This window comes from Eretmochelys imbricata, chromosome 27 (assembly GCF_965152235.1).
Source record: "Eretmochelys imbricata isolate rEreImb1 chromosome 27, rEreImb1.hap1, whole genome shotgun sequence".
NCBI lineage: Eukaryota > Metazoa > Chordata > Testudines > Cheloniidae > Eretmochelys > Eretmochelys imbricata.
The window spans coordinates 15,489,762-15,515,251 of NC_135598.1; the positions used below are offsets into that span (position 1 = coordinate 15,489,762).

A 25,490-nucleotide genomic window follows, 5' to 3' on the forward strand; every position below is an offset into this window, starting at 1 on the left:
TCTGGTCGAAGGCAAATATACTGGCCACTGGATGGATAGTTTTCTGTTCCCGGAGGCTTCAGGAGGAAGGTCCTGCGGTGGAGATAAAGAAGGGCTTGGGGGAGGCCATGGGGAAGTAGCCCAGGGAGTTTTAGCTGTAGCTCTCAGGCCGCTGATACAGGAGAAAGAAAAGGAGTACTTGTGGCACCTTAGAGACTAACGAATTTATTTGAGCATGAGCTTTCGTGAGCTACAGCTCACTTCATCAGATGCATACCGTGGAAACTGCAGCAGACTCTGCTGCAGTTTCCACGGTATGCATCTGATGAAGTGAGCTGTAGCTCACGAAAGCTCATGCTCAAATAAATTCGTTAGTCTCTAAGGTGCCACAAGTACTCCTTTTCTTTCTGCGAATACAGACTAACACGGCTGTTACTCTGAAACCTGTCATGATACAGGAGAGGATGCAGATAGCTGCTATCCACAGGGTCCTGGGCTGGAACTCGGCGTAGAGGGCAGGACTGGGTCCCCCCCACTCTCTATCTGACACAGGAGGAGTTGACCTGTATGTAAGACACACCAGAGGGGAAGGGCTCATTTGGAAAGGGATCTGGCCTGTTCCCAACCCACTAGGTGGGATAACAGAGACTGCGGAGATTGTTCTCCTCCATTTCCCCCATGTTGGCCAGTGCTGAGGTTAGCTGGGTGAATGGCAGGTGTCACAGAGTCCCCGGGCGATGCTCTGGAACTGCTCCCCATGAAGCCAGGCAGGACTCTGGGGAAGTCTCCTTTCTGGGAGCAGCCTGTTTGCAGGACACACAGCTCACCCGGCTTCCCCCTTCCTGGGTCTGACCTCGGAGCATTCAGCATCCTCTGCCCCTCCGTGCGCTTCCCGCAGCGAGTCTGCTCATGCAGGGCTCCTGGGAAAGCCAAAGGGTCCCGCACCCCAACTTCGCAGTCAGACGTGGGTCCATTTTGGGGTGCAGTGAGCCAGACAACCACCTCTGCCCTTCACTCCGTGTCCTGGCCAGCCCCTAACTGAAACTCCCTCCAGTCCCTCCTCCTCTGGGCTTTGTCCCTTTCCCGGGCCAGGAGGGCACCTGATTCCTTTATTCTCCAACCCTTTAGCTCTCACCTTGCAGGGGGGAAGGGCCCAGGCCATCAGTTGCCAGGAAACAGGGTGTCGGCCATTCTCTGTGTCCAGACCCCTGCACACCTGCCCTCTAGGGCTCTGCAAGGATCATACACCCTTACCCCACCCCCTAGATACTTAAGGACTGCATAGGGGAAACTGAGGCACCCCCACACTATTCAGAGGAACCATTAAGAACAGTCCCGCTTAGTCACAGCAGGTTTCAGCCTCCAGCAGAAGCCCCCAAACTGAGGGCTGCCCTGAACCTCTGACAGTGGGACATGGAGGGTGGGGGGGGAGGATTGGTCCCCAGCTGGAGTGAGGCAGGGGCCAGGGGCAAGATGAGCACAGTGGGGCATAGGGGCGGAGGGCTGATCCCTGCTGACTGGAGCAAGACAGGGATGGGGGCAAAAGCACCGCGGGGCGGGACCTAGGGTTGGTCCCTGGAGCGAGGGAGGTGCCCGGGGTAAACGGCAAGTGCAGCAGGCCTGGGGAGGGGTCAAGAGGATCCCCCGCCCCGACCCACATAGAGCAGGTGTCCCCCCCCCCTCCCCCCGCCGAGCAGCGGCCAGGACCCCCCCCGGGGCGGTGACATCCCTGGCTTTGGCCCGGGGCAGCCCGTCGCGCAGGGCAGGGCGGCTCCGCTCGGTGCCTGGCAAGCAGCCTGCGGGGGGCGGAGAGGAGCCGAGCCCCGAGCCGGCTGCGGAGAGGCGGAGCGGGCGGGCGGGGAGGACGAGCCCAGGGTCCGGGCTGCAGCAGAGGCGGGGCGCAGGGGTCCCCCGCGGCGCCTGGCCGGAGCCTGGTCTCAGCCCGGTGCGGCCCCGGGGAGACGCTGCGGTGCGCGCGCGGGGCCCGGGATCGGCGCGTGCGGCAGCGGGGGAGGCGAGCCCCGGGCTGAGCTGCGGGCACCGAGCGCTCCCCGCCGCCTCCAGCATGGGCAGCCGCCAGCTCTGCCTGCTCCTCGCCGCCTGCGCGGCCGCCCAGCCGCTGGACCCCCGCCGCTGCCCGCCACGTAAGTTCCGCGGCATCTGCCCGGCTCCGCAATGCGGGACGAGGCGCCGCCGCGGCCCCCCCAGCCCCGCTGCCAGCCCGGAGCAGCCCCCGGCTTCCTTGCCCTTCCCCAGCGCCCGGTACCCAGTGAGCTCCCCGCTCCCCCGCGGTATAGACAGGGAAACTGAGGCACCGCGAGGGGAAGGGACTTTCCCAAGGTCACCTAGCCAGGTGGCGGCAAGGTCAGGAATAGACCCCCGGAGCCCTGAGCCCGAGCCCCAGGGCTCCTTCCCACGCTGGGATCAATAGTTCTTGTGCCCTGGATCCAGCCCAGCCCGGCGGGTGCAGAGCGGCTGGGCCCACCCCATTGCAGCACCTGCCTGCGCTCACTGCAGTCCTGAGCCCAGCAGCCGGAGACAGGCTCGTCCCCAGCTCCATCCCTGCGGAGCTGCCCTGCCCAGCCCAGAACCCCAGCAGCCCACCTGCCCCTGAGTGTGCACAGCCCCTGCACCCTGTCCCCCTCCCCAAATTACTTCTCCACTGGACCCCGGAGCAGCAGCTGCTGCTGCAAAAAGCATCCCTGGCAGCGGAAGGGCATGGGGGTATGGGGGTGTCCAGCTGGTGTCGTGCCCCCTGGGTGCCCATGCAGAGCGATTTGGGCCCTGGCTGCGTCCAGGTGCTGTGACCCTCTCGGTGGAGCGTGGAGCCCGCGTGCGAGGTCATTGCCATGCTGGCTGGAGCGGGGCTGCAGGGGACACAGCGCAGCTGCCAGGGCCTCTGCTGTGAAAGAGGCTCCAGCAACACGCCTTTGCTGCGGGCGGGGACGGGGGCGCTCAGGAATACCCCCCAGGGCAGGATCCTGGGCCAGTGCCCCGGAGACAGGGCGGCCGTGTTCTAGGGCAGGGCTGGGCTGGGCTGGCGTCTTCCTGAGCTCTGGGCTGGCGTCTTCCTGAGCTGCCGCCTGGCGCTGCGCTCTGGTGCATGGGCCGGATTTTCTGAGCTGCTCAGCCCCTGGGCCAGGCGGCTGCAGGAGGCCGCAGGGTGCTGCGGAGGAGCATGTGGCCAGGGCTCAGCAGTCCTGTCCTGGCTTGGGGCTGCAGGATGGGCGCAGAGCCCCTTTGGGTTCCTCCCAGCTGTATGGCTGTGCCATGCTGCCAGTGCCCCCTGCCCCCCTCAGGGGTTGTGCGGAGTCCTGCCCAGAGGCTCTGCTGATGCCTGGGATGCCGGCAGGTGACTGGGGGTCCCAGGATTGCAGCTGGGGTGGGGGGGGCACAGCCCCTCTCCCATAGGGATGCCTGCTCTGCCATAGCCCAAGCGGCACTGGGGCGTCACTTGCCAGGTGTCCCCAGGGAGAGGCGCCCAGGGGCTGTGGGTGCCACAAGAAGTCTCTGAAGAACACAGTAGGGCTGGCTGGGGTTGCGCACCCTGGGCCCCTCACTGGGCTGAAGTGACCTACCCCAGCTGCACTGGCTCCCCCCAGGACGGGAGGATTAGATTCAGCCTGGCCCTGGGCCTGTCTGACTCCCTGGGCTCAGCTGGGGCAAGGTGGTGGCATGGAGGAGGGCTGGGTACCCGAGGGCAAGGTGCCTTGGTGAGAGGCCCTTTGCCCCTCCGATACCCAGGCTGTGAGGCTGAGGGGTCTGAGCACAGGACGGGGAGGTGGGGAATCCTGCATTCAGATTCTGGCTCCAGCACTGACACCCCCCATGCCATGGGGTGAGGGCCATGGTTCTGGACCCCCCCCCAGCCTTTCGTGGCGGGGGGGCTGAATGAGGAGCCTCCATCTCTGCTGGGCGCCACCCTGAGCCTGTGCAGGGCCCTGGGTAACTGCCCCGGCTGCTCTCCCACCTGTCTGTGCCCCAGCCCAGCCTGGCCCCTCCCCACAGCAAGAGGAGAGCGTGCAGTAGGGTCCCCAAAGTGCTGGAAAATGGGGGAGGTGAGCACAGCTCCTGCTGGCCCTCCCGAAGCCCCTTGCTCTGCTGGTGAGCTGTAGCCCAAGGCAGCTATCAGCTGGGGCGCAGGAGAGGGGGAGAAAGAGGCTCGCCCGGTAGGTGCCCCGTGGGATCCGGCCTGAGGCCAGCGCATCAGCCTGTGTGGGGAGCCTGCTGGGGCTGCCCCATCTGATACTAGGCAGGGGCTGCCTGGCCCCATCTGGAGCCTCCAAAAGGCTTAACACCCTCCCAGCCCAGCCCTGGGCTCTCCCCTGCCTGTGCCCACCCAGCCCCCTGGCATCCCAGGCCTCACAAGTGCCCTGGGAGCGTGTTGGGTGCCCGACTGACACAGCAGAAACATGGGGCTTCCATCCCCCCCCCCCGGGTCTCCCCAGAGAGACCATGCAGCCGGTCGTGTGGCTGGTGCGGGCAGCCGCTGAGCTGCAGGGCGTCAGCTCTCTGCAGTGGGAGGGAAAAAGAGAGAGCGAGCAAGAGCAGAGGGAAGCCCGGCTGCCCCAGGGACCCCAGCCGAGCTGAGCCACCCGGAGCCCTGTTTGGGGCAGACCCTTCCTGATCATTTGTTGTGCAGGCAGCAATGGTCAAGGTCTCTGGGGCAGGGCCCAAGGGCCACGCTCTCTAGCACCAAATGTCCCCAGGTTAGGCACCATCCTGCCCTGCCAGCTGCCGCGGGACCATGGCCAGTGTCACCGCTCCCCACAGCTGGGCTTTCCCCTCCTGCGTTTGGCACAGCCTCCCCCTGCCGGGTCCAGGTGCCTGGGAACAGCCAGCCTTTAGAGCTCACTGGGAAATCACAGTGAGAACATGGCAGGGGCAGCGTTCCCTGGGCATCGCAGCCCTGATGGCTCTGGGGTAGCAGCAGGGGCTAGGAGGAGGGATGCACAAACGCAGGGTAATCCATAGGTGTACCCCTGGTTCCCTGTATAGCAGATCGATCACTCACCGGTGCAGCGCCTCCTGCTGGTCATCCAGGAATTAGCTCCATTCCAGGCTCCAGAGCACCTCCTGCTGGCCAGTGTCTCACCTGCCACAGCCCCCCCATGTCCCTGCCAGACCCCAATGCCCTTTACCTCAGGGTTCTGCCCCAGCAGTACCCCTCACTCTGGGTCTCCCCTTCCAGGGGAACCCCCAACCCTCTACACCCACCCTGCCTCAGTGGCTACTGCCAGTCATCATCTAGCCCCTGTTCTCTGGGGCAGACTGCAGTGTAATGGCCACTCATCACTGGCAAGGGGGTAGGACCCACTGCCCCTGCTCAGCCCCGGTACCTCTTTAGGCCTTAAACAAGGCCTCAGCCTGGGGAGTTGCCAGGCTGGAGCTCCCCGGCTCCTCTTGCCCTTCCGCAGCCCTGCTCTGCATCAGGTACCCTCTTTTCCCAGGCAGCCAGGCCCTTCTCCCTCCAGGGCTGGAGAGAGACTCTGACCCAGCTCCTCCCTGAGCCCTTCTTATCAGGGCCAGCTGTGGCTTCATTAGGTGTGGCCCCAGCCGTGGTACTTCCCCAGTCAGCCTCCCTTTTCCCCCCGGAGCGGGGTAACTGCCCGGCTACACCCTGCGAGGCTGGATTTCCACCGACGCCCTGTCCCCTCGGGCCTCGAGCGCCTTCATCTCCAGGGCTTTGCAACGGGCCGTTCTGAGCTGTAGGGGCCTGTGGCTGGACTCGTGTACCTGTAGGGGGTTTGCATGGCATGACACAAGGACCTGAAGGGGCTGGGGATGCTGGTGAACTGGGGGGACTAGATGGGTTGGGAGCATCGCACAGGCTCAGCCCCCAGGTCCCACGGGGTGGGGGTGGGAGCCTGGCCCACAAGCTCTGCTCTGACCCTGCACACGCACTAACTGAGTGGCCATAGGGGGCATTGGGGGGAGCCATCAGGCTACTTCTCCCCGCCAGGGTGGCATCTCAGCTACTCACCTGCGACGGACAGATGCTGGGGACGCAGAGACTGTGAGCCGTTCCAGTCTCAAGCTGTCCTGTGGCCAGCGTCAAAGGAGTTAATGGGCCCTTCATGTCCAAGGGTCCAGCCCTGCCCCTGGTGGCAGACTCCGAGGCCAAGGGCTGAGGAAGGGGTGGGGGTCCCAAGGAAGCACCATGCCTTGTTGCTGCCCAGCCAGGGGGACAGACAGAGGGGGACAGTCCCAGAGGCTGCAGGGCTCCGTCAGCGCGTTTGTCAGCTGGGGAGAGGTAGCAGGGCCAGGGCTGGAGCTGGGCCAGGCTGGGCAAAGTGGCTTTAACGCAGCTTCTTCCCTGCAGTGCAGTGTTACGATGAGCTGGTTGCTCCCCTTTACTCCTCGTCCATCGGTGCCTCCTCCCGCTACAGCATCTTCTACTCGTCCAGCTTCGCCCGGCTGCACAGTGAGTCCTGCCTGCCCGGGCCCGGGGAGAGCTGGGCCCAGCGAGCCTGCCCCAGCCACTGGGCAATCGCTGGAGACCCCACAAAGCAGTGGCCTGGGTGTACACGGTGCTGGCGAAGGAGGGAGGGTCCCCACATACCCCAGAGCAGCGCCTGGGCAGAGCGGGGAGGTTAGTAGGGTTCCTAGGGGATCCCCCTGTCCGTGATGCCCCGGGGTCCCCGTCGGGTGGTGCGAGGCCCTCAGGCAGCTTGGAGAGCGTTTACCCTGCTGCCCTCGGGCAGCTCTGGCCCCATGTCTGAGCTGAGCAGGGAGCGGAAAGGCCAGAGCTGCGGCTGGCACCGGGGCTAACCATGCCCCCTGGGACAGGCAGCAGCGGCTGGTCTCCAGACCCCAGTGACAAGCAGCCCTGGCTCCAGATCGACCTGATGCAGAAGCACAAGATCAACGCGGTGGCCACGCAGGGGACGTACAACACGTACGACTGGGTGACACGTTACATCGTGCTGTACGGGGACCACCCCAGCAGCTGGAAGCCCTTCTTCCAGCTAGGGAGTAACTGGGTAAGGAGCCACTGGCGATACATCCGGGGGGGCTCCCATCGGTGCCGTGCCTGGCTCCAGAGCACCCCTGTCTGCACACGGCTCTGCAGGCCTGGGACAAAAGTCTATGAAATCGTGCCAGTCCAAACGAGGCAGTGGGACCTGCCGACTTTTCTGCCCCATGAGACAAGAACGAGAGGACAGTCGCTGACAGGGGGACATTCAAAACTGATCCAAGGGGAAACTCTCCCACCCGTTGGCCTGTGGAACTCCACACCACAGGACGGCGGTGAGGCCAAGAACTCAATAAGTCTTGAAGGTGGGCTGGCCAGTTCTACGGGCAGTCTGTGGTAACAAACGTGGGAGGGAGCGTCACCCCTCCTGCCCCAGGCTGATCGCTGCCTCGGCTGATCTGAGACCAGGCCAAGAGCTAGCGTGGGGGCAGATCCTCCTTCCTCTGAGGGGCTGGTGCTGGGCCCGGTCAGAGAGAGGCCACTGGCCGAGGCAGGCCTCAGGTCGGCTCCAGCCTCGGCTGGCCCGGGGGAGCGTGGTCACCCCGGGTGGGAAGGGGCTGGTGGGGGGCCCAGTCACCCCAGGGGAGGGGGGCCTGGGCGCGCTGCGTGGGCTGCCCTGACAGGGGCTGTTTCTCCGCCAGACGTTCTTTGGGAATGTGAACGAGAGCGGGGTGGTGCGACACGATCTGCATTACCCCATCCTGGCTCGCTACGTCCGCGTCATCCCCACGGCCTGGAACCCGCGAGGCAAGATCGGCCTGCGTCTGGGCCTCTACGGCTGCCCCTACCGTGAGTGAGCGGGGCTCCTGGCCCCAGGCCGCCCGGGGGGGCCACTGGCGCTGGCAGGGCAGGGGGAGGCCGGCCTGCTGCTGCGGTGCGGGGGGCTTGGGGGTTTCCTAGAGAGCGAAAAGGCTCTGAGCAATGGGCCTGGCTTGGCTGGGTGCTGTGTGGCACAGAGCCCTGGGGCCCCAGGCCCTGCTCAGCCCATCTGGTCTCGGGTGATTTGGGGCCCATACGGCTCCCCAGGAATTCAGCTCTGACCCCCCCAAGTCTTGCCCCACTGCCCCCAGCCCACCCCACTGAGCCTGGGGACCTGTTCCCCTTCCTCCCCAGGCTGCCCCAAGGCTCCTGTCCCAGCTCTCCCCAACCCCTCCCTGCTCTGCCCCGACCCCTCCTCTCCTGCCCCACTCAGGACAGTTTCAATTTCTTTTTTTATTTGGAAACAAATCTGGTGACCAAAACACAAAAACAGCCCTGGGGAGCTGTAGACAGGGGCCATCCCAGGGCTGCCCTCGTGCCCCAGGGTGGGCCTGCAGGCTTCTGACCTCAGTTTCCCCAAAATAATTCACTGTCACCAGTGTCTTCTAAACAATCTTCCCCCCTCTTGGGTCTAATCTACTCAAATCTATCAGCTCCCCTTTCACTTCAGGGCTTCCCAGCCCTTCTGGGGAGCTGGGTGCCCCCAGTCCTGGCCCCCTGGCTTGGAGACTCTCCCTCGGTTTGGAGGTGCACAGCCCTCCTTCCTGGGGCTGGTCCAGGCCGAGCTCTCTCCTCCACAGCTCTCTCCTTGACTGGGCTGGAGTCACCTGACCACCTTGACCCTGCCCAGGGCGGTCTAATCACCCCAAAACCAGCTGGGGGAGCCTTGCCCCACCCCTTTTCCAAGGCTCCTGGGCCCCCAAAGGAACAATGGCCTGGGTTTTCCCTACACCTCCCCCTCAGATACCAACTCTTCCCTGGCCCATCTTCATCTCCCCCGGTGTCTGCTTTCCGTTATTCCAGACGCCTGGAAGAGGGTAACTGGCCCCTCAAGTGACCTTAAAGGGCCACTGCTTGTTATGGAACCCAGAAACCTCCTTGCTTGCTGGCAGTTCTGGATCTTTGGGCCGGGACTCCCAGCTTACATCCCAGGAGCTAGCCCTTCAATCGGTACGGATCACGAACTGTTTAATCAACAGCCGATCACTGAGACGAATGCACAGCCCCAGCCCACAGCCTCTGCTCCGACTTGGTCCTGTGGATTGGTCTAGCCATGGGAACGTGCCTTAGCACTGTTAAATGTTTTACCCATTGGGAGCTGCAGGTTAGAATCCCCAGGCGTTACTCCAGCTCCGACATAAAGGAAAATCCTACAGACAGGAGGAAATCAAATAGTGGTTGAAATAATGACTATGGCATGAAACTCAGGACCCTGCGCTCCTTCCTGCATGGAGCATCTGACACCACCTGGATAACCCGGCCAGTGACTCATGAAACTGCAGTACAGACCTGAAACAATTAGAAAACCATACGCCTGGTAGATGTTTGCAAACAGGCACCCCCGAGACAACTGGGAAGTCTTGTCTTACCTGGGTCGCGCGTTCCAGTCAACGAGAGACAGTCCGAGTCCAGGCTAGCGGGTTTGCTCTGCAATTAGCATGGCCCCTGGAACAGCCGGGAGCTGGGATCGGGTCAGCCCATGCGATTCGAGGGAATGTTAAATGGGCTAGTTCCTGAGTCCTTGGGCTGGCGTTACGCTTGCCAGCTGCCTGGATTTCCAGTGGGCCACGTTTGTCTGGACTCTGTTCCAGTCTGGAGCTTATTTCGATTCTTAGGCCTCTCAGCTGCTCCCCTGGCAGGCCGGGGCTGGACTCTGCTAGGTGGGAATGCAGGGCCAGGGCTGTGAACTGTGGCTGGCACAGTGCCCCCCACGACCGGCCTCGCTCCTATGGCTTGTGGCCAAGGAGCCTATTCTCTGCAGGGTCGGGCCCTGGCTCTGGCTCTCTGCAGGGAGAGTAGAGGCCAGGCAGGGGGTGTGAGCAGGTTTGGCCAGTGCCCCAGGTGACGTTGGGTCTTGTCCCCCAGGGTCTGACGTGTTGTACTTCGACGGGGACGATGCCATCTCCTACCGCTTCCGCGGCAAAACTGTCCGCACTGTCCAGGACGTCTTCTCCTTCAGCTTCAGGACGATGGAGCAGGACGGGCTGCTGATGCACGGCGAGGGCTCCCAGGGGGACTACGTCACCGTGGAGCTGAAACAGGCCCAGCTCGTGCTGCATATCAGCTTAGGTGAGCCTGGGCCTGGCCAGGGTGCTGTGGGGCTGCTCAGTGCTGCAGGGGCACTGGGGATGGTGGGGCTTGGACAGGGGATGGGGGTTAGGAAGAGCTGCACAGTATGGGGGGGCAGATTGACAGGGGCTGTTCTGTACTCTGGGGGGGCATTGTTGGGGGTTTGGGTGGCAAAATGGGGGTGAGCAGGGTCTGGTCTGTACTGGGGGAGGATTGGGGCCATGGGCGTGGGCAGTGGGATGGGACTGGTCCATACTGGGGGAGAACTTGGGCCGTGGGATGGGGGGGTTGGCTGGGGCTGGTCCATACTGGGCGGAAATGGGGCTTTGGGGGTTGGGCAGCAGGAGAGGTGTCGGCTGGGGCTGGCCCGTACTAGGGGTAGGATTATGGCCATGGGGGGCGGGCAGTGGGATGGGGGTTGGCTGGGGCCGGTCCCTAGTGGGGTAGGATTGGGGCTGAGCCATACTGGGGCCTTGGGAGTTGGGCAGTGGGATGGGGGTCGGCAGGGGCTGGTCCATACTGGGGTAGGATTGGCGCCATGGGGGGCAGGCAGTGGGATCGGGATCAGCAGGGGCTGGCTTGTACTGGGGGGAGGATTGGGGTCATGAGGGTTGGGCCGTAGGATGGGGGCTGGCTGGGGCCGGTCCATACCTCGTAGAGGGGTTGGGATGACCCCTGAGCGGCACAGGGCAGGCCTGGGGCCCCTCCCTGTCAGTCGGGTGACTGGCCGCCCTCCCCAGGCAGCAGCCCGCTGCACTCCAGTCAGGGGCACACGACGGTGACGGTGGGCAGCCTCCTTGACGACCAGCACTGGCATTCGCTGCGCATCGAGCGCCAAGGTCACCATGTCAACCTGAGCCTGGACGGGGAGGTCAAACGCTTCCGCTGCAACGGGGACTTCCAGCAGCTGGACCTGGACACCGAGGTAGAGCCTGTCCCGTGCCAGCGGGGCCGGCCGGGGGCACCGCTGCCCAGCTGGGGTGGCAGGGGCAGGACGGGGGGCCTGCTCCTTGGGGCAGCCTGGCTGGACACAGTGTTGGAGGGGAATGCCCAGCGCAGCTCTGCCCGGGCTCCCAGCCCTCTCCCAGGAGCAGCTGCTGCGGGGACGGAAGCGGCCCATCACATTGCTGTGCTGAGAACCGCCGGCAGCGGGGCCCAGTGGCCTCAGGCTGCGCCTGTGTGATGCCTTCTGAGCTGAGACCAGGGGCTAAGCCAGCGGCAGATCTCAGCCAGGCCTCTCCCTGCCCCCTGTGGGGCTTTGCTCTGTGCTGGAGGGGGCTAGCGGGGGATACCCCCGTCCCTGGGAGCCCCAGAGGGATGCATCCCAGCCCCACTGGTGCTGAGCTCCACATCGTTCCTCTCCCTGATGGGTAGGGGGCATGTCCCATCCGCACTGGGGCAGCGGTGCCCCAGACCGCTGGGGCTCAGCCCAATCCTGCTGACTCCCCACAGCTGTTCTTCGGCGGCGTGATCAGTCAGAAGAATCGGAGCCTGGTCTATCGACAGAACTTCCGGGGATGCATGGAGAACATCTTCTTCAACTGGGTCAACATCGCCGACCTGGCCCGCAGGAGAGCGCCCAACATCCGCTTTGAGGTGTGGGGCGCGGGCAGCCCGGGAGGGGTGGGAAAGCTCAGGGAAAGGGTTGGGGGCCCTGAGGAGTGCACATGGGGTCCTTTTGGCCTTGGCAGATGCTGTCCCAGGCACTCTGTGAGGCAGGCATCTCTGGCTGCCAGGATGAAGCTCAGTGACCCGAGCCCAGCCGTGGGGCTAGGATTGCAGCTGGCTATGGGCCAGGAACTGGTTGCTCCAGCCCTCACTCATCCATCCCAGATCGATAGCGTGAGGTCGTTCTGGGCCTGGGGCCACCGGCTGCTGTCACCAGGCGACGGGTGCAAGCTCAGAGCGGGGGTCTCGGCTGCGGCTGCCTCATGGGTTCGGCTCTGGTGGCTACAGGCTCGAGTTCAGCAGACCTCTCGCTGCCTGGTTTGGATCTAGAGCTCATAGGAACACATGAAACCAGAGGCAAGTAACAGCCAATCACAGGAACAAGGTCCACTATCTCTTATCAGTGTAATGAAAGTTACTATCACAGTTAGGAGTTTCATGCAGCTCGCAGCTCGGTCTATCCCGGCACCAGTGATAGCTACAGACAGAGTCACATCCTCCCAGACAGTGTTCGGGGGTAGAGGGATGGTCCCTGCTGGATCCTCCCAGAGGAAGCTCAATTTTCCCACTCTGGGCACCCCCCTTTTGTAATGTGATTCTGCCTATACCTTCATGGACATGCGCAGAATGTAAGTGTCACCCCTCTTTTTCCTTATCAGTCTGGTGTCCCCATGACACTTAAGACCCCCGATTTCCATAGGTCGTGTAGGTCTCTTTATTCTCATTAGCACTGACACACAGCCTGCATTCTGTGGTTAAGAACTAAGAACACCCAGACTGGGTCAGACCAAAGGTCCATCTAGCCCAGTGTCCTGTCTGCCAGGTGCCCCAGAGGGAGAGAACAGAACAGGGAATCATCAAGTGATCCATCGCCTTTTGCCCATTCCCAGCTTCTGGCAAACAGAACGTGTTAAGACACATGTTAGAGACAGATGTGTCTCTACTGCATGTCACAGAGTCCCCGGGCGATGCTCTGGAACTGCTCCCCATGAAGCCAGGCAGGACTCTGGGGAAGTCTCCTCTCTGGGAGCAGCCTGTCTGCAGGACACACAGCTCACCCAGCTTCCACCTTCCTGGGTCTGACCTCAGAGCCTTCAGCATCCTCTGCCCCTCCGTGCGCTTCCCACAGCGAGTCCGCCCAGGCGGGGTCCTGGGGAAGCCAGAGGGTCCTGCCCCCCAACTCCGCAGTCAGACGGGACTCTCAGCCAGCCAGTAAAACAGAAGGTTTATTAGACGACAGGAACATGGTCTAACACAGAGCTTGTTGGTGAAGAGAACAGGACGCCTCAGCTGGGGCCATTTTGGGGGGCAGTGAGCTAGACAACCACATCTGCCCTTCACACCACGTCCCCAGCCAGCCCAAACTGAAACTCTCTCCAGCCCCCCCTGCTGTGGGCTTTGTCACCTGACTCCTTTGTTCTCCAACCCTTTAGCTCTCACCTTGCAGGGGGGAAGGGCCCAGGCCATCAGTAGCCAGGAAACAGGGTGTCGGCCATTGTCTGTGTCCAGACCCCTGCACACACCTGCCCTCTAGGGCTCTGCAACGATCATACACCCTTACCCCACCCCCTAGAGACTTAAGAACTGCCTAGGGGAAACTGAGGCACCCCCACACTATTCAGAGGAAACATTAAGAACAGTCCCACTTCGTCACAACCACACAAATGAATAATCAACTAAAATCACTGGCTACACTCAGGAGATGGGCCCCAGACTGAAATGCTCCCCAGCGGCCCTGGCGGGAGGGTCCTGCCAGGCAGCCCAGCAGTAGGGATGTGCCCCAATTCCTGCTCTGCCACCCCTGCCCCTCCTGCCCCCTCGTGTTGCCCATGTGTGATGGAGATCAGAGGGCAGCCAGAGGCCGAGTGGCTCTTGGGAACCAGCCCAATGTAGCTGCAGGTCATTTGCTGCCTGGTCAGCTGGGTGTTTACAGGATTCTCCACAATCCTCCCGATGTCCCAAATCCAAGACGGGCCAACGGGACAGTGGTGCCCCCTGGGGAAGGGGGTATTGCATGTGGGCCCAAGGGAGGCCTCCTGCCTGACCCCGCAGTGCCCTGGCCTTGGACCCCTCGGAGCCTGCCCTGGGCCATGGGCTTCCCAGTTGTGTGGGAGTTGAAGCTGTCACCCTGGCAACCCCATGCACAGCCCGGTACCCTAGGCAGCACCAACCCCTCAGCGGGAGGTTCGAAGGGTTCCTCTCGGCGCCCGGCCTGGAGCTGGCAGCAGCCTGCTCAGGCCAGGGCTGCCCCGGGAGCATCACCTCCCACCCATCAGCCAGGGGAGCCTCTGCCACAACCCCGCCTCCCCCACCCCACCCCACAAGTGCAGCTCCCTGGCTAAGGCTCTGGGATGGAGAGACCCAGCTGGTCCCCTGCCCACCAGCTGGGGGCATTAGCGACTGGCTCAGGCTAATGAGGCTCCAGGCCCAGCTGTGATCCCTGAGAGCCCCAGGGCAGGGCCCACATGAATGGGCGTGGGCTGTAACTGCCCCACTCCCACCCCGGACAGCAAGAGGGGAAGCAGCAGTGCCAGGGGGCTGGGCGCTCACCAGCTCTCGTGTGGTTATTCCCAGGGCCACGTCAGCCACTACTGCCAGGACCAGCCCTACATGCCCATCACCTTCGCTGGCATCAACAACTACCTGCAGGTGCCAGGCATCCCGCGCCGGAACCGCCTATCCGTCAGCTTCAAGTTCCGCTCCTGGGACACGGTGGGGCTGCTGCTCTACACCAGCTTCGCCGAGCAGCTGGGCTCCCTGGAGATGGTGCTGAGCAATGGCCAGGTCAACGTCTCCATTGCCCAGCCCGGCCGCAAGAAGCTGGAGTTCGCTGCAGGTTCTTAGCTTCCCAGGCTGGTCTGACCTGCTGCCCAGTGCAGCCCCTGGGACCCTCCCCCCTGCCCCCGTTAGCTCCCAGAGCAGAGCGTGAAGGAAAACAGCCAGGCTTGGATTAGAAGTGGCCAGTGCTAGAGAATCCTCCATGGCCCTGGTGCCTTGTTCTAGCGGTTAATTACTCCCACGTTAACACTGCACACCCTTAAGTTTGTCTAGCCTCCACTTCCAGCCATGGCCCCGTGTCGGACCGTGCTCTGCTAGACTGAAGAGCCTGTTCCCAGATATGAGTTCCCATCTCGGCACTTACAGGCTGGGATCCCGTCCCCCCTTCCCCTTCTCTCGACCAAAGTGGGGCTGGGGGAGGAGGAGCTGGGGGGATGGCAGGGCCTGTCTCCCCATGGCCACTTGCTGGGGGTCTCAGGCCCCGGCGTTGAATCATCCTTCCAAGGGGGTGCAGGAGGTGATGGGAACCAGCAGCCCGTGGGCCCACGCGCACCCCCTCTCCCCTCATCCAGGGTATCGGCTGAATGACGGCTTCTGGCACATGGTGGAGCTGGTGGCGCGGGACGGCTCGGCCGTGATCACCATCGACGACAACGACGGGGCTGAGTTCCGGGTGGCCCACCCCTTCCAGCTGCGCACCGGGACCCAGTACTTCTTTGGAGGTGGGCGGCCCAGGCCGGGGGGGCAGCTGGGGGGGCAGGTGGCAGGCAGCACTCACCCCACCCCGCCCCTGTGTGTGTTCCAGGCTGCCCCAAACCTGCTGCCATCACCGGCTGCCTGTCGAACCAAACGGCCTTCCACGGCTGCCTGCAGACCCTCAGCGTCGATGCCCAGCCCGTGGAGCTGGACCTGCTGAGGCAGGAGCGGCTGGGGAAATACTCCAACGTGTTCTTCAACATGTGCAGCATCACCGACAGGTACGTGCCCGCCGGCCGGCCGGCCACACGGCTGCCTGACTCACGCCAGCAGCCGGGCTGCGTCTGCGCTGGGGGTTTGCCCCACTTCCAGCTACGGCTGCCCCAGAGCAAACCGTGGGGGAGGGGCATGGGCTTGTCCTCAGTGCCTAGGGCTGGGCCTGGAGGGAGCCGAGTTCGAGCCTCTGCCCTGCCGCCAGCTTTCAGCCACCCCTTTCTGCTTGGTTCAGCGTGAGCTGGTCGGGGCAGGACTGTGTCTGTGCAGTGCCCGGCCTGACGGGGGGCCGCGGTCTCAGCCGCCATCCGTGCAGCGCTGCGGCCATTGATAACAGCTCTAAGGACAATTTGCCCTTGGGGCAGAGCCATCAGGTTTGAGGCAGGGTCTGGCTCTGCTGGGGCAGAGGACGGGTTTGCCTGGGCAGCTCTGCCGATGGCTGCACACCCTGTTCTCCCCGGTGTCCATGCACCCGGCCATCCTCAGCTGCATCTGTCCCCACCAGGTGCACCCCCAACCTGTGTGAGCACGGCGGCCGCTGCCTGCAGTCCTGGGATGACTTCACCTGCGTCTGCGACCTGACGGGATACAAGGGAGAGACCTGTCACAAATGTGAGCTCCGGCCCAGCCAGGGGGACGGGAGGGCTGAGGGCGGGTTCCTGGCCCCAGCTCAACCCAGCCCCCTGCTTTGCCTGTTCCAGCCCTTTACAAAGAGTCGTGTGACGCCTATCGGCTCAGTGGAAAAACGTCTGGGAACTTCACCATCGACCCTGACGGCAGTGGGCCCCTCAAACCCTTCACTGTCTACTGCGACATCCGAGGTAGCAGGGTGGGGAAGGAGAGATGCCAAAGACTCTGGCAGGGCCTGGGAAATGGGGCCTTTCCCATCTAGGGGGCGCTGGCTCTGACCCAGCCCCAGGGTGGGGGCCTGGCTGGCTCAGGGGGGCAGGGAATGGGACATGGGTTCTTTCCCCTCTAGGGGGTGCCAGCTCCCATCTGGCCCCAGGACAGTGGGATGGGCTGGCTCAGGGGGCAGGGATTGGGGCACGGGGCCTTTCCCCTGTAGGGGGTGCCAGCTCTGACCCAGCCCCAGGCAGTGGAGACCACATGCAGCACCTGTGTGGTGGGGTCTCAGCCCAGTTCCTGGAGGGCCGGTGACGGTGTCCATTCCAGAACCAGGCCCGAGAGTGACTGCCCCCTGCCTGCAGAGGGGCCCTCGGGGCGGCCAGGGCTGAGGCCCATTGGTAAGGAAGGGGGTTGGACCTTGTCATGGTGCCCCCATTTCCCCCTGCCCCCTAGTGATGCAGGAGAGAGCCAGAGGGAGGGGCTGGGGTGGAGGGGCCAGGGGCTCCCAGGCTGTTCCCTCGCTGACTCTGTCCTTTCTCCCCGCGCGTTGCCCCCAGAGGATCGGGCCTGGACAATTGTCCGGCACAACCGGCACTACGCCACGCGGGTGAGGGGCTCCAGTCTGGACCGGCCCTTCCTGGGCGTGGTGGAGTACTGGAACGCCTCGTGGGCGGAGGTGGAGGCCCTGGCCAATGGCTCCGAATACTGCGAACAGCACCTGGAATTCTCCTGCTACAGCTCCCGCCTGCTCAACACGCCCTGTGAGTGCCACGGGGCGCTGCCCTGCCCCTGGCGGGGAGGGAAATGGGGGCTGCTGCCCGGCCCCTGGCAATGGGGGCTGGGGGGGCTCTGCCCCACCTCTGGGAGTGGGGAGTAATTTGGGGGTGCTGCCCTGCCCCTGACAGAGGGGAGTGGGGGGGCACTGCCCCACCCTGGCAATGGGCGGTAATGGGGGGGTGCTGCCCTGCCCCTGGGAGTGCAGGGTGCTGGGGGGGCACTGGCCTGCCCCAGGAGTGGGGAGGGGAGGGTCATGGGGTGAATCTCATGGTCTCTGCCCACCCACTCTGCACCTCCCGCCTGGGCAGGTGCAGCCTGGCCCCCTGGGCTGCTCTCTGTCCGATTGCAGAGGTTGATGCTCCCCCAAGGCGGGGCTCGCTCCCCCAGCCCCTTAGCCCCGCTCAGCCCTCCCCCCACCGGCAGGCTGCTCCCCCCTCCCCCCGCCTCACCCACGGCTCCGTCCCCTCCTCCAGCCGGGCTGCCTTTCAGCTTCTGGATGGGCCGCCACGACCAGCGCCATTACTACTGGGGGGGCTCCCCGCCGGGCGTCCAGCGCTGCGCCTGCGGCCTGGACAAGAACTGCGCCGACCCCAAGTACTTCTGCAACTGTGACGCCGACCACGCCCAGTGGTGAGCCCCTGGCGGGGCTGGAGCATGGGGTGGCTCTGAGGCACTCGTGGGGGCAGTACAGGGCGGAGGTGGGGTGCCTGGGGAGGGGGTGCCTGAGGTGATGGGGCACTGCAGGCGGGGGGGGGCCGGTGGAGTGGGGCGGTGCAGGGTGGCCAGCGGGCTGGGGGGTGAGTAGGCAGCAGTAGTGGGGGGCAACTGAGTGGGGGCGGAGCAGGCCGGGGCAGTGGGAGGCAGCCAGCTGGGGGTGGGGCAAGGGGGGGCGTGGAGCAGGGGGAGCAGTTGGGGGTGGACAGTGGGGGGCGGAGAGGCGGGGCAGTGGCAGGCAGCCAGCTGGGGGTGGGCAAGAGGGGCAGGGGTTATAGAGCAGGCTGGGGCAGTGGGGGGCGGAGCAGGGGGGGCAGCGGGATGCAGCCTGCTGGGGGTGGCAAAGGGGGGCAGGGGCGTGGAGCGGGGCTGGGGGGGCTCCTGTCCCTCTCTGATCCCTGCTCCTTCGCCCCGGCTCCGGCTCCAGGAGGACGGACAAGGGGCTGCTGAACTTCGTGGACCACCTGCCCGTCACCCAGGTCGTGGTGGGAGACACCAACCGCTCCCAGTCCGAGGCCCAGTTCCTGCTGGGGCCTCTGCGCTGCCATGGAGACCGTGAGTGCCCGGCGGGGCGGGGGGCACGGCTGGGGCCCTCTGTCCTGCGGGGGAGGGGCTGGGCCCGGGTCACCCCCTTGCTGGCTCTGCGGGGCCCGGGTCTCACCCTGCCCTGGTCTCTTTCAGGGAACACCTGGAACACCGTCTCCTTCAACAAAGGCGCCTCCCTCCTCTTCCCCACCTTCCTGGCCAACCAGAGCCTGGACGTTTCCTTCTACTTCCGAACCACGGCCCTGTCCGGGGTCTTCCTGGAGAACTGGGGCTGCCGGAACTACATCCGCATCGAGCTCAACAGTAGGGGCTGGGCGCGGGGCCGGGGAGTCGCAGACGAGATCTTCCAGAACTTGGCTGCAGTAGTGAGGGGGCCGCGGGTCGGGATTGAGGGGCACCAGCAGGGCTGTCAGAGGGTGACCGGGTGGGGTCCGGGGCTGGGATTGCAGGAGCTGTGGGTCGGGATTGCGGGGCACTGGCAGGACTGTCAGAGGGTGATGAGGTGGGTGGCGAAACGGGGATTGCAGGAGCTGTGGGTCGGGATTGCGGGGCACTGGCAGGACTGTCAGAGGGTGATGAGGTGGGTGGCGAAACGGGGATTGCAGGGGCTGCGGGTCGGGATTGAGGGGAACCGGTGGAGCCGTTGCAGGGTGACAAGGGGGGCCAGGGCTGGGATTGCAGGGGCTTTGGGCAGGACTTCGGGGGGCCGGGAGCCCCCGAGAGCTGATCTCCCCTGCTTCCCCAGCCACCAGAGACGTGGTGTTCGCGTACGACATTGGGAATGGGGACGAGAACCTGACAGTGAGATCCCCCGTCCCCTTCAGCGATGACGAGTGGCACCAGGTGAAGGCCGAGATCAACGTGAAGCTGGCGCGGCTGCGAGTGGACAAGCTGCCCTGGGTGGTGCGGCTGGCCCCGCCCCAGAGCTACGTCCGGCTGGAGTTCGACAGGCCCCTCTATGTCGGTGAGCGAAGGGCAGAGCCTGGGGCCCCTTCCCCAGCCCAACAGCAAATACGGGATGCTCCAGCTCCTCTCCTTAGAGACCGGGGCTGCCCTGAACCCAGGAGTCCTGCAGCTGGCACGGCAGGTTTAGCGCCAGGCTAAGGGCCTCTCTGGGCTGCCCTGGCTGCATTGCTCCTTAGCCAACGGGTGGGGGTGTCCTGGCGTTAAAGAGTGCTCTGCTCAGATCTGTAACCAGCCCCAGGCCAGGGCCCCATTAGTGTGCCAGGCCCTTGCCCCCCTTTCTGCAAGGGGGAGCCCTGCAGCTGTGAGAGGAGCCCTCGGGTTCCCCCACTGCCCAGCAGAGCCCCGCACCCCATCCGATCCCTCATCCTCATGAGCCCCTCAGCCTCATCTCCCTGGAGCTCTGGCAACTTCCCTCAGTCATTGCCGGGTCTGTCTGAGAGCAGCAGCCCAGCCCAGCCCAGTCCCCCGCTTGCCCCTGGCCCCGGGGAGATGGTGACCCAGGAGGAGCGGTGCATTGCCAGAGGGGAACCAGAGTCACTGGGCTTTTCAGACAAGAATTCCCACCCAGCTTTCTGCACACCCTGGACTCCTAACATCCCCCCATGAGTCCCCATGGACCTCCCTTCATTCCCCCCTAGGTTCTGTACCCCCTTTCCATGCCCCTCTGCAGCAAGGTCCCCCTTTCCCCCCCCCCAAGTCGGGGCCTCTGGGTGTCTCCTTTTTCTCTCCCCAAAGTACCTTGCTCCCCTCTGGTTTGGAAGCAACGAGCACAGGCTGGTGCCCCCGCATGGAGCGACTCTCAGTAGGCAGTGAGCAATGGGGCAGGGCCGGGCCTGGCCTCCCCTCCTGGCCGAGCACCGCCCTGGGGCCAGGGGATTGCTAGGGGTTAACCGTGTGGCACCCAGCTGTTTGTGGTTTTGTTTGATTTGATCCCCAGAGAGCTGCAAGGTGTGTGACCCTGCGGCTGTGCTAGGCAGCTGGCAGGGGCGCCATGCATCCCCCTGGGGCCCCCTTTTCCCAGAATCCCCCAGGTTCTGACTGTTCCAATGGAGAATGTTCCCTGGGCGTTGGGAACTGCTCAGATGCGGCGTTCAAACATTACAACGGTACAGACAGAAACACAAGCCAGCCCCAGAGCCCACATTCCCCTCAGCACTTAGAATCTCAGGGTGGGAAGAGACCTCAGGAGTCATCTAGTCCAACCCCCTGTTCAAAGCAGGACCAATCCCCAATTTTTGCCCCAGATCCCTAAATGGCCCCCTCAAGGATTGAACTCACAACCCTGGGTTTAGCAGGCCAATGCTCAAACCACTTCTTCAGTCTCAGAGCAGCACTGGCTAGTGGTGAGAGCGGGGGGTTGGGAGCCAGGACTCCTGGGGTCTCTGCCTAGCTCTGTTACTGACTCCCTCTGTGGTGCTGGGCACATCCCTTTGTCTCTCCGTGCCTCAGTTTCCCCGTAAGGTGAGAACCGGGGCCTCTCCTGGGGGCCGGGGTGTTCCCTGGCTCTGAGCCCTGAGCAGGGGTGCTAGCGAAGGGTGAAGGTCAATTTCCCTGGGGGAGTCGGTGCTTTGGGGCTCTGCCGATCCCCCCTTGGGGCCACTGAACCCGTGGCCTCGGGGTCGACCGTCCAACCCAGCCTGGCAGCGCAGGGCCCACGGTGGGGGCAGCCGCGCCGCTGGCTCATCCCGGGCGTGACGCGCTCTGTCCCGCGGGCCAGGCTCGGCCGAGCACCGGCTGCGCCCCTTCCTGGGCTGCCTGCGGGCCCTGCGCGTGAACGGGCGGACGCTGAACCTGGAGGGCAAGGCCAACGAGACGGCGGGCGTGCGGGTGAACTGCACCGGCTACTGCCAGGACCCGCGGGTGCCCTGCCAGAACAGCGGGCTCTGCGTGGAGCGCTACAGTCACTACACCTGCAACTGCAGCCTCTCCGCCTTCGACGGGCCCTTCTGCAACCGCGGTGAGTCCCACCGCCCGCCCAGAGGCCGGGGTGAGGGGCGGGGCGTGCGGGGTCAGGGCTGCCTGCCCACAGGCCAGGCTGAGCGGAGCTGTGTCGAGGTTCCTGTAGCACAGGCCCAGAGGGCCAGCAGTGGGGCAGGCTGTGCTCCCCGGGGTGATCCCTGGGGGCGTGGGGGGGCCCCAGGGGGATCCTGTATCCAAGGGTGCTGGGGCGCAAGGGGGGGGTTGTGGGGCACGTAGCTGCCCCCCACCTCAGGCCAGGCCCCCTCACTCCCTCCGTGCCCCCCACGCAGACATCGGCGCCTACTTCGAGCCGGGCACCTGGGTTCGCTACAACATCCTGCCGGCCGAGCTCTCGGCCGCCCGCGAGTTCGCCAGCATCGTGAGCCAGCCGCTGCCGGGCTACAACCTGACCAGCGAGGAGCTCAGCTTCAGCTTCCGCACCAGCACCGCGCCCGCCGTCCTGCTCTACGTCAGCTCCTTCCGCAGGGACTACCTGGCCGTGCTCATCCGGGAGGACGGTGAGAGCCCGGGGACCTCAGGCCGGAGCCAGGGCCCCCCACACCCTGCCCGCTTGGGGCCGGAGCCAGGGCCCCCCACACCCTGCCCGCTTGGGGCCAGAGCCAGGGCCCCCCACACCCTGCCTGCCCGGGGCCGGAGCCAGGGCCCCCCACACCCTGCCCGCTTGGGGCCAGAGCCAGGGCCCCCCACACCCTGCCTGCCCGGGGCCGGAGCCAGGGCCCCCCACACCCTGCCCGCTTGGGGCCAGAGCCAGGGCCCCCCACACCCTGCCTGCCCGGGGCCGGAGCCAGGGCCCCCCACACCCTGCCCGCTTGGGGCCGGAGCCAGGCCACTTCCCCCCACAACCTCAGACTGGCATCGCCCCCTCCCCACCTTCCCGGGGTCTTGGCCCAGAGCTGACGCCCCCTCCCTGTCAGGGATCCTCAGGCCCCGGCGCCTTACAGGGGGGTCTAACCGCGGAGCCGGCCCCTCCCCGCGCTGGGTTCTGGGTCGCTCCCAGCTGGCCCCTGCTCATCGCTCTGGGCCTTGCCTCGGCAGGGAGCCTGCAGCTGCGTTACCAGCTGGGCACCAGCCCCTACATCTTTCCACTGACCACCACGCCCGTGACGGACGGGAGACCCCATCGCATCAACATCACCCGCGTCAACCGCACACTCTACACCCAGGTACCGCCGGGCGGGGCCACGGGCTGGGGCCAGGCCTGCCCGGCAGAGACCCGCTCCAGGGGCCGCGGAGGCAGGGGGGAGGTGGGTGCCAGGCAGAGTTGCCGTGGTCGGGGGGGACATGAGACTTTCTGGCCGGCGCTGAGTGGCCGGACCCCAGATTGGCTCCCGCGAGGACGTGCTGAGCGGACACAGTGAAGCTGCCGGGTCGGTGGCTGAACGGGTTTGGGGGGCAGCAGGCTCGGGGGGGGGCTGACCAGGCCTCTCACTCTCACCCCAGGTGGACTATTTCCCCGTCACGGAACAGCAGTTCTCCTTGTTCGTGGACAGGAAGCTGGACTCGCCCAAGAACCTATACCTTGGGCGCGTGATGGGTAAGCAGGGCCCTGGGGAACTGCCTGCCTCCTGCCCACCCTGGGGAACTGCCTGTCCTCCTCCACCGCCCCCAGGAAACTACCCTGCCCCCCCATTGGGAACTGCCCTGCTCCTTGGCAGCTCAGGGCCCCTGGCTGTGGCCACCTTGGACAGACTGGGAACCATTCACCTGCGCCCGGCTCGTGGAAGCTGAAACCCCTAACCAGCCTTATGGGGCCAGGGTAGCCTGCTCCCCCTCCCCACTGGGGGAGACCCCTGGCCCCTCCCAGCTCTGCCCCAGTTAACCCCGTCCTGTCCGTGCTTCTGCAGAGACAGGCGTGATTGACCCCGAGATCCAAAAGTACAACACGCCTGGCTTCTCGGGCTGCCTGTCGGGGGTGAAGTTCAACAGCATCCTGCCCCTCAAAGCCATCTTCCGCCCCAGCGGCAGGCTGGTGCCCTACAACATCAAGGGGGAGCTGGTGGAGTCCAACTGCGGCTCCATGCCCCTCAGCATCCTGGACATCCCTCCCGAAATGGACCCCTGGTACATGGGCACAGGTAGGGAGGGCTCATGCCAACCCTGCCCATCGGCACTGGGTTCTAGTCCCAGCTCTGGGAGAGGAGGGGGGGTTTGAGTGGGTTAGAGGGAGCCAGGACTCCTGGGTTCTAGTCCCAGCTCTGGGAGAGGAGCGGGGTCTTAGTTGGTTAGAGCAGGGGGTGGGGAGCCAGGACTCCTGGGTTCTGCCCTGCAGCACTGGGGGGAGCTGTTCTTGCCGGGCAGCCCGGCACCAGCCCTAGCCAGCAGCGCAGCAGCGGGAGGGCTGGGGGCAGGTCCATGGCTGCAGCATCCTGGCCCCACCACCTCCCCCTGGGTGCGTGTGGGCTGGGGGGGCGGGCCTGTGCCATGCACCACATATCAGCCTAGCAAAGGCAGTGACCCCCAAAGAGCCTGCCCCATCTGCCCACTCTCCTGAGGCTGATCCCGTGGCCCTGCCCCCCCGGCTGAGCCCCCCAGCTGACCCCCGGCCATGTGTCTCTTGCAGAGTTCCCCCACGTGCACGATGACGGCTGGATCGGGATCGTCACTGGCTGTAAGTGACTTGGCCGCGCGTTGGATCAGCCGGCAGCAGGGCTGGGTTCTCTCTGCCGGCTGCCGAGGGCTCCCGCTCTCATGCCAAGGGGCTGCCCGCAGGGGTGGCTCGGGGGAGCGGGGCAGGTGAGAGGAGGACTTGGTTCTGGTTGCACGGGGCTGGGCCCAGAGCTGAGCCGGGGGAGGTCGCGGGCCCAGCCGCGCGCGCGTGGGGATCTGGGCTCCAGGGCCCAGCCTGGCTCGGGTGCCCCGCCATGCTGCGGCAGGGGAGAGGGCTCAGGCCGCGGCTGCAGGAGGGAGACGCACTCACGGCTGTTTTCCTCCTTCCCCGTAGTTGTGACCTTCTTCCTGCTGCTCCTGGCCGGGCTGCTGCTGCTGCTGTATCTCCACCACCACCGCTACAAGGGCTCCTACCGCACGAACGAGCCCAAGGCCGTCCAGGACTACCACGGCCCCAGCAAGCCCCTGGTCCCACACAAGGACCAGAACCTGCCCCAGATCCTGGAGGAGGCGAAAGGCGAATAGCCACCGGCTGCGGGGGCGGAAGGGGTTAATGCCTCTGGCGCTGGCCCCTCCTGCTCGGTGCTGGGAGGGGATCGAGCGCTGCCGGCCCCAAGGGGCCAAGCAACCCAGGACTGCCAGAACCCAGCTTCCGGCTGGGGCGCCTGCTCCTTCCCCTCCCGCTGCACCTCCCCTGCCCGCGCCGCTCTGGGGGCTGCCTGGGGCCGAGCACCGTCTAGCCTGGGAGCCCCACGGGCAGGGCCCACGTCTCCCTCCTGGCTGGCGCGGTAACAACCCCCCTGCCCTGCGCACCGAGCGGAAGGTAGGGGCCACGCAGAACCACCCCCCGCCCCGGTGCCCCTGGAACCAGCTGCTGCAATCTCTCCTGCCCCCCCACGGACGGGACGTCAGCCCCGGGGGGTGATACGGGCCGACCCCGAGACGCCATCTGCGCCCAAGCCTGGGCAGTGAGGCACGTATGGGGGCTGCCAACCCCCCGCCCCTATAAACTCCACCGCAGCTTCCCCTTGGAGGAGACGCGGTTGTGCCAAGAGAACCTGGGCGGGGCAGCCTGGCCTTCCGGGGGGCCGGCTGGCGATGCTAGCAGCTAGATTTCCCGCTTGTTTGCTCGCTTAGCAAAAGCCGTGAAGTGACCCATGCACTATAGAGCACTGGAGCACGGCCAGCGAGCGTGTTCTGCGCCCCGGCCGCGGTCTGCAACGGCCCTCGCTCGTGCACGCCCCCTCCCCCCGCACTTCGCTGCTCTCGTACAACCAGGTAAAGGTCTTTGGAGTCTTTCTACCATTTTTGTTGCTGACCAGTCGATGACACACACTGCGTCTTTTTATTCTGTTTGTATAAAAAACAAAAAGCAACCAGGGCGGCTGCTCCGGCTGAGTGGGTCCTGGGGCACAGGCCAGCGGGTGCTACGTTTCGCCCAGAGGGTCAAGCCCTGCTGAGAGCAGCCGACCCCGGGACCGCCCCAGTTCGCGCGCTGGGGCAGCCATGCATGGAGTGACCCAAAGGCCTGGCGCTGCCGGGCGTTTTATTTGGTACAGCTGTTTTGTTGACTGACACATGACGACGTGCAAATAAAGGCAGACTGAGAGTGCAACACCCCCAGCCTCGGCTTTGC

At 65.0% G+C, this 25,490-nt stretch overlaps 1 protein-coding gene across 1 annotated transcript; it reads left to right on the forward strand.

Moving 5' to 3' along the window:
- Nucleotides 1-1,980: 1,980 nt before the first annotated feature.
- CNTNAP1 (contactin associated protein 1) lies at nucleotides 1,981-25,457 on the forward strand. Its single transcript, XM_077806167.1, has 24 exons — nucleotides 1,981-2,123; nucleotides 6,302-6,403; nucleotides 6,769-6,962; nucleotides 7,597-7,744; nucleotides 9,800-10,003; nucleotides 10,744-10,928; nucleotides 11,456-11,599; nucleotides 14,246-14,507; nucleotides 15,022-15,171; nucleotides 15,255-15,426; nucleotides 15,924-16,030; nucleotides 16,120-16,239; nucleotides 16,822-17,025; nucleotides 17,515-17,671; nucleotides 18,183-18,310; nucleotides 18,437-18,604; nucleotides 19,047-19,265; nucleotides 20,985-21,224; nucleotides 21,517-21,744; nucleotides 22,283-22,410; nucleotides 22,688-22,781; nucleotides 23,092-23,322; nucleotides 23,808-23,855; nucleotides 24,189-25,457. Exons 1-24 carry the CDS (start codon nucleotides 2,045-2,047, stop codon nucleotides 24,377-24,379), a joined length of 3,903 nt encoding a protein of 1,300 aa, XP_077662293.1. The 5' UTR covers nucleotides 1,981-2,044; the 3' UTR covers nucleotides 24,380-25,457.
- The last annotated feature ends 33 nt before the right edge of the window (nucleotides 25,458-25,490 follow it).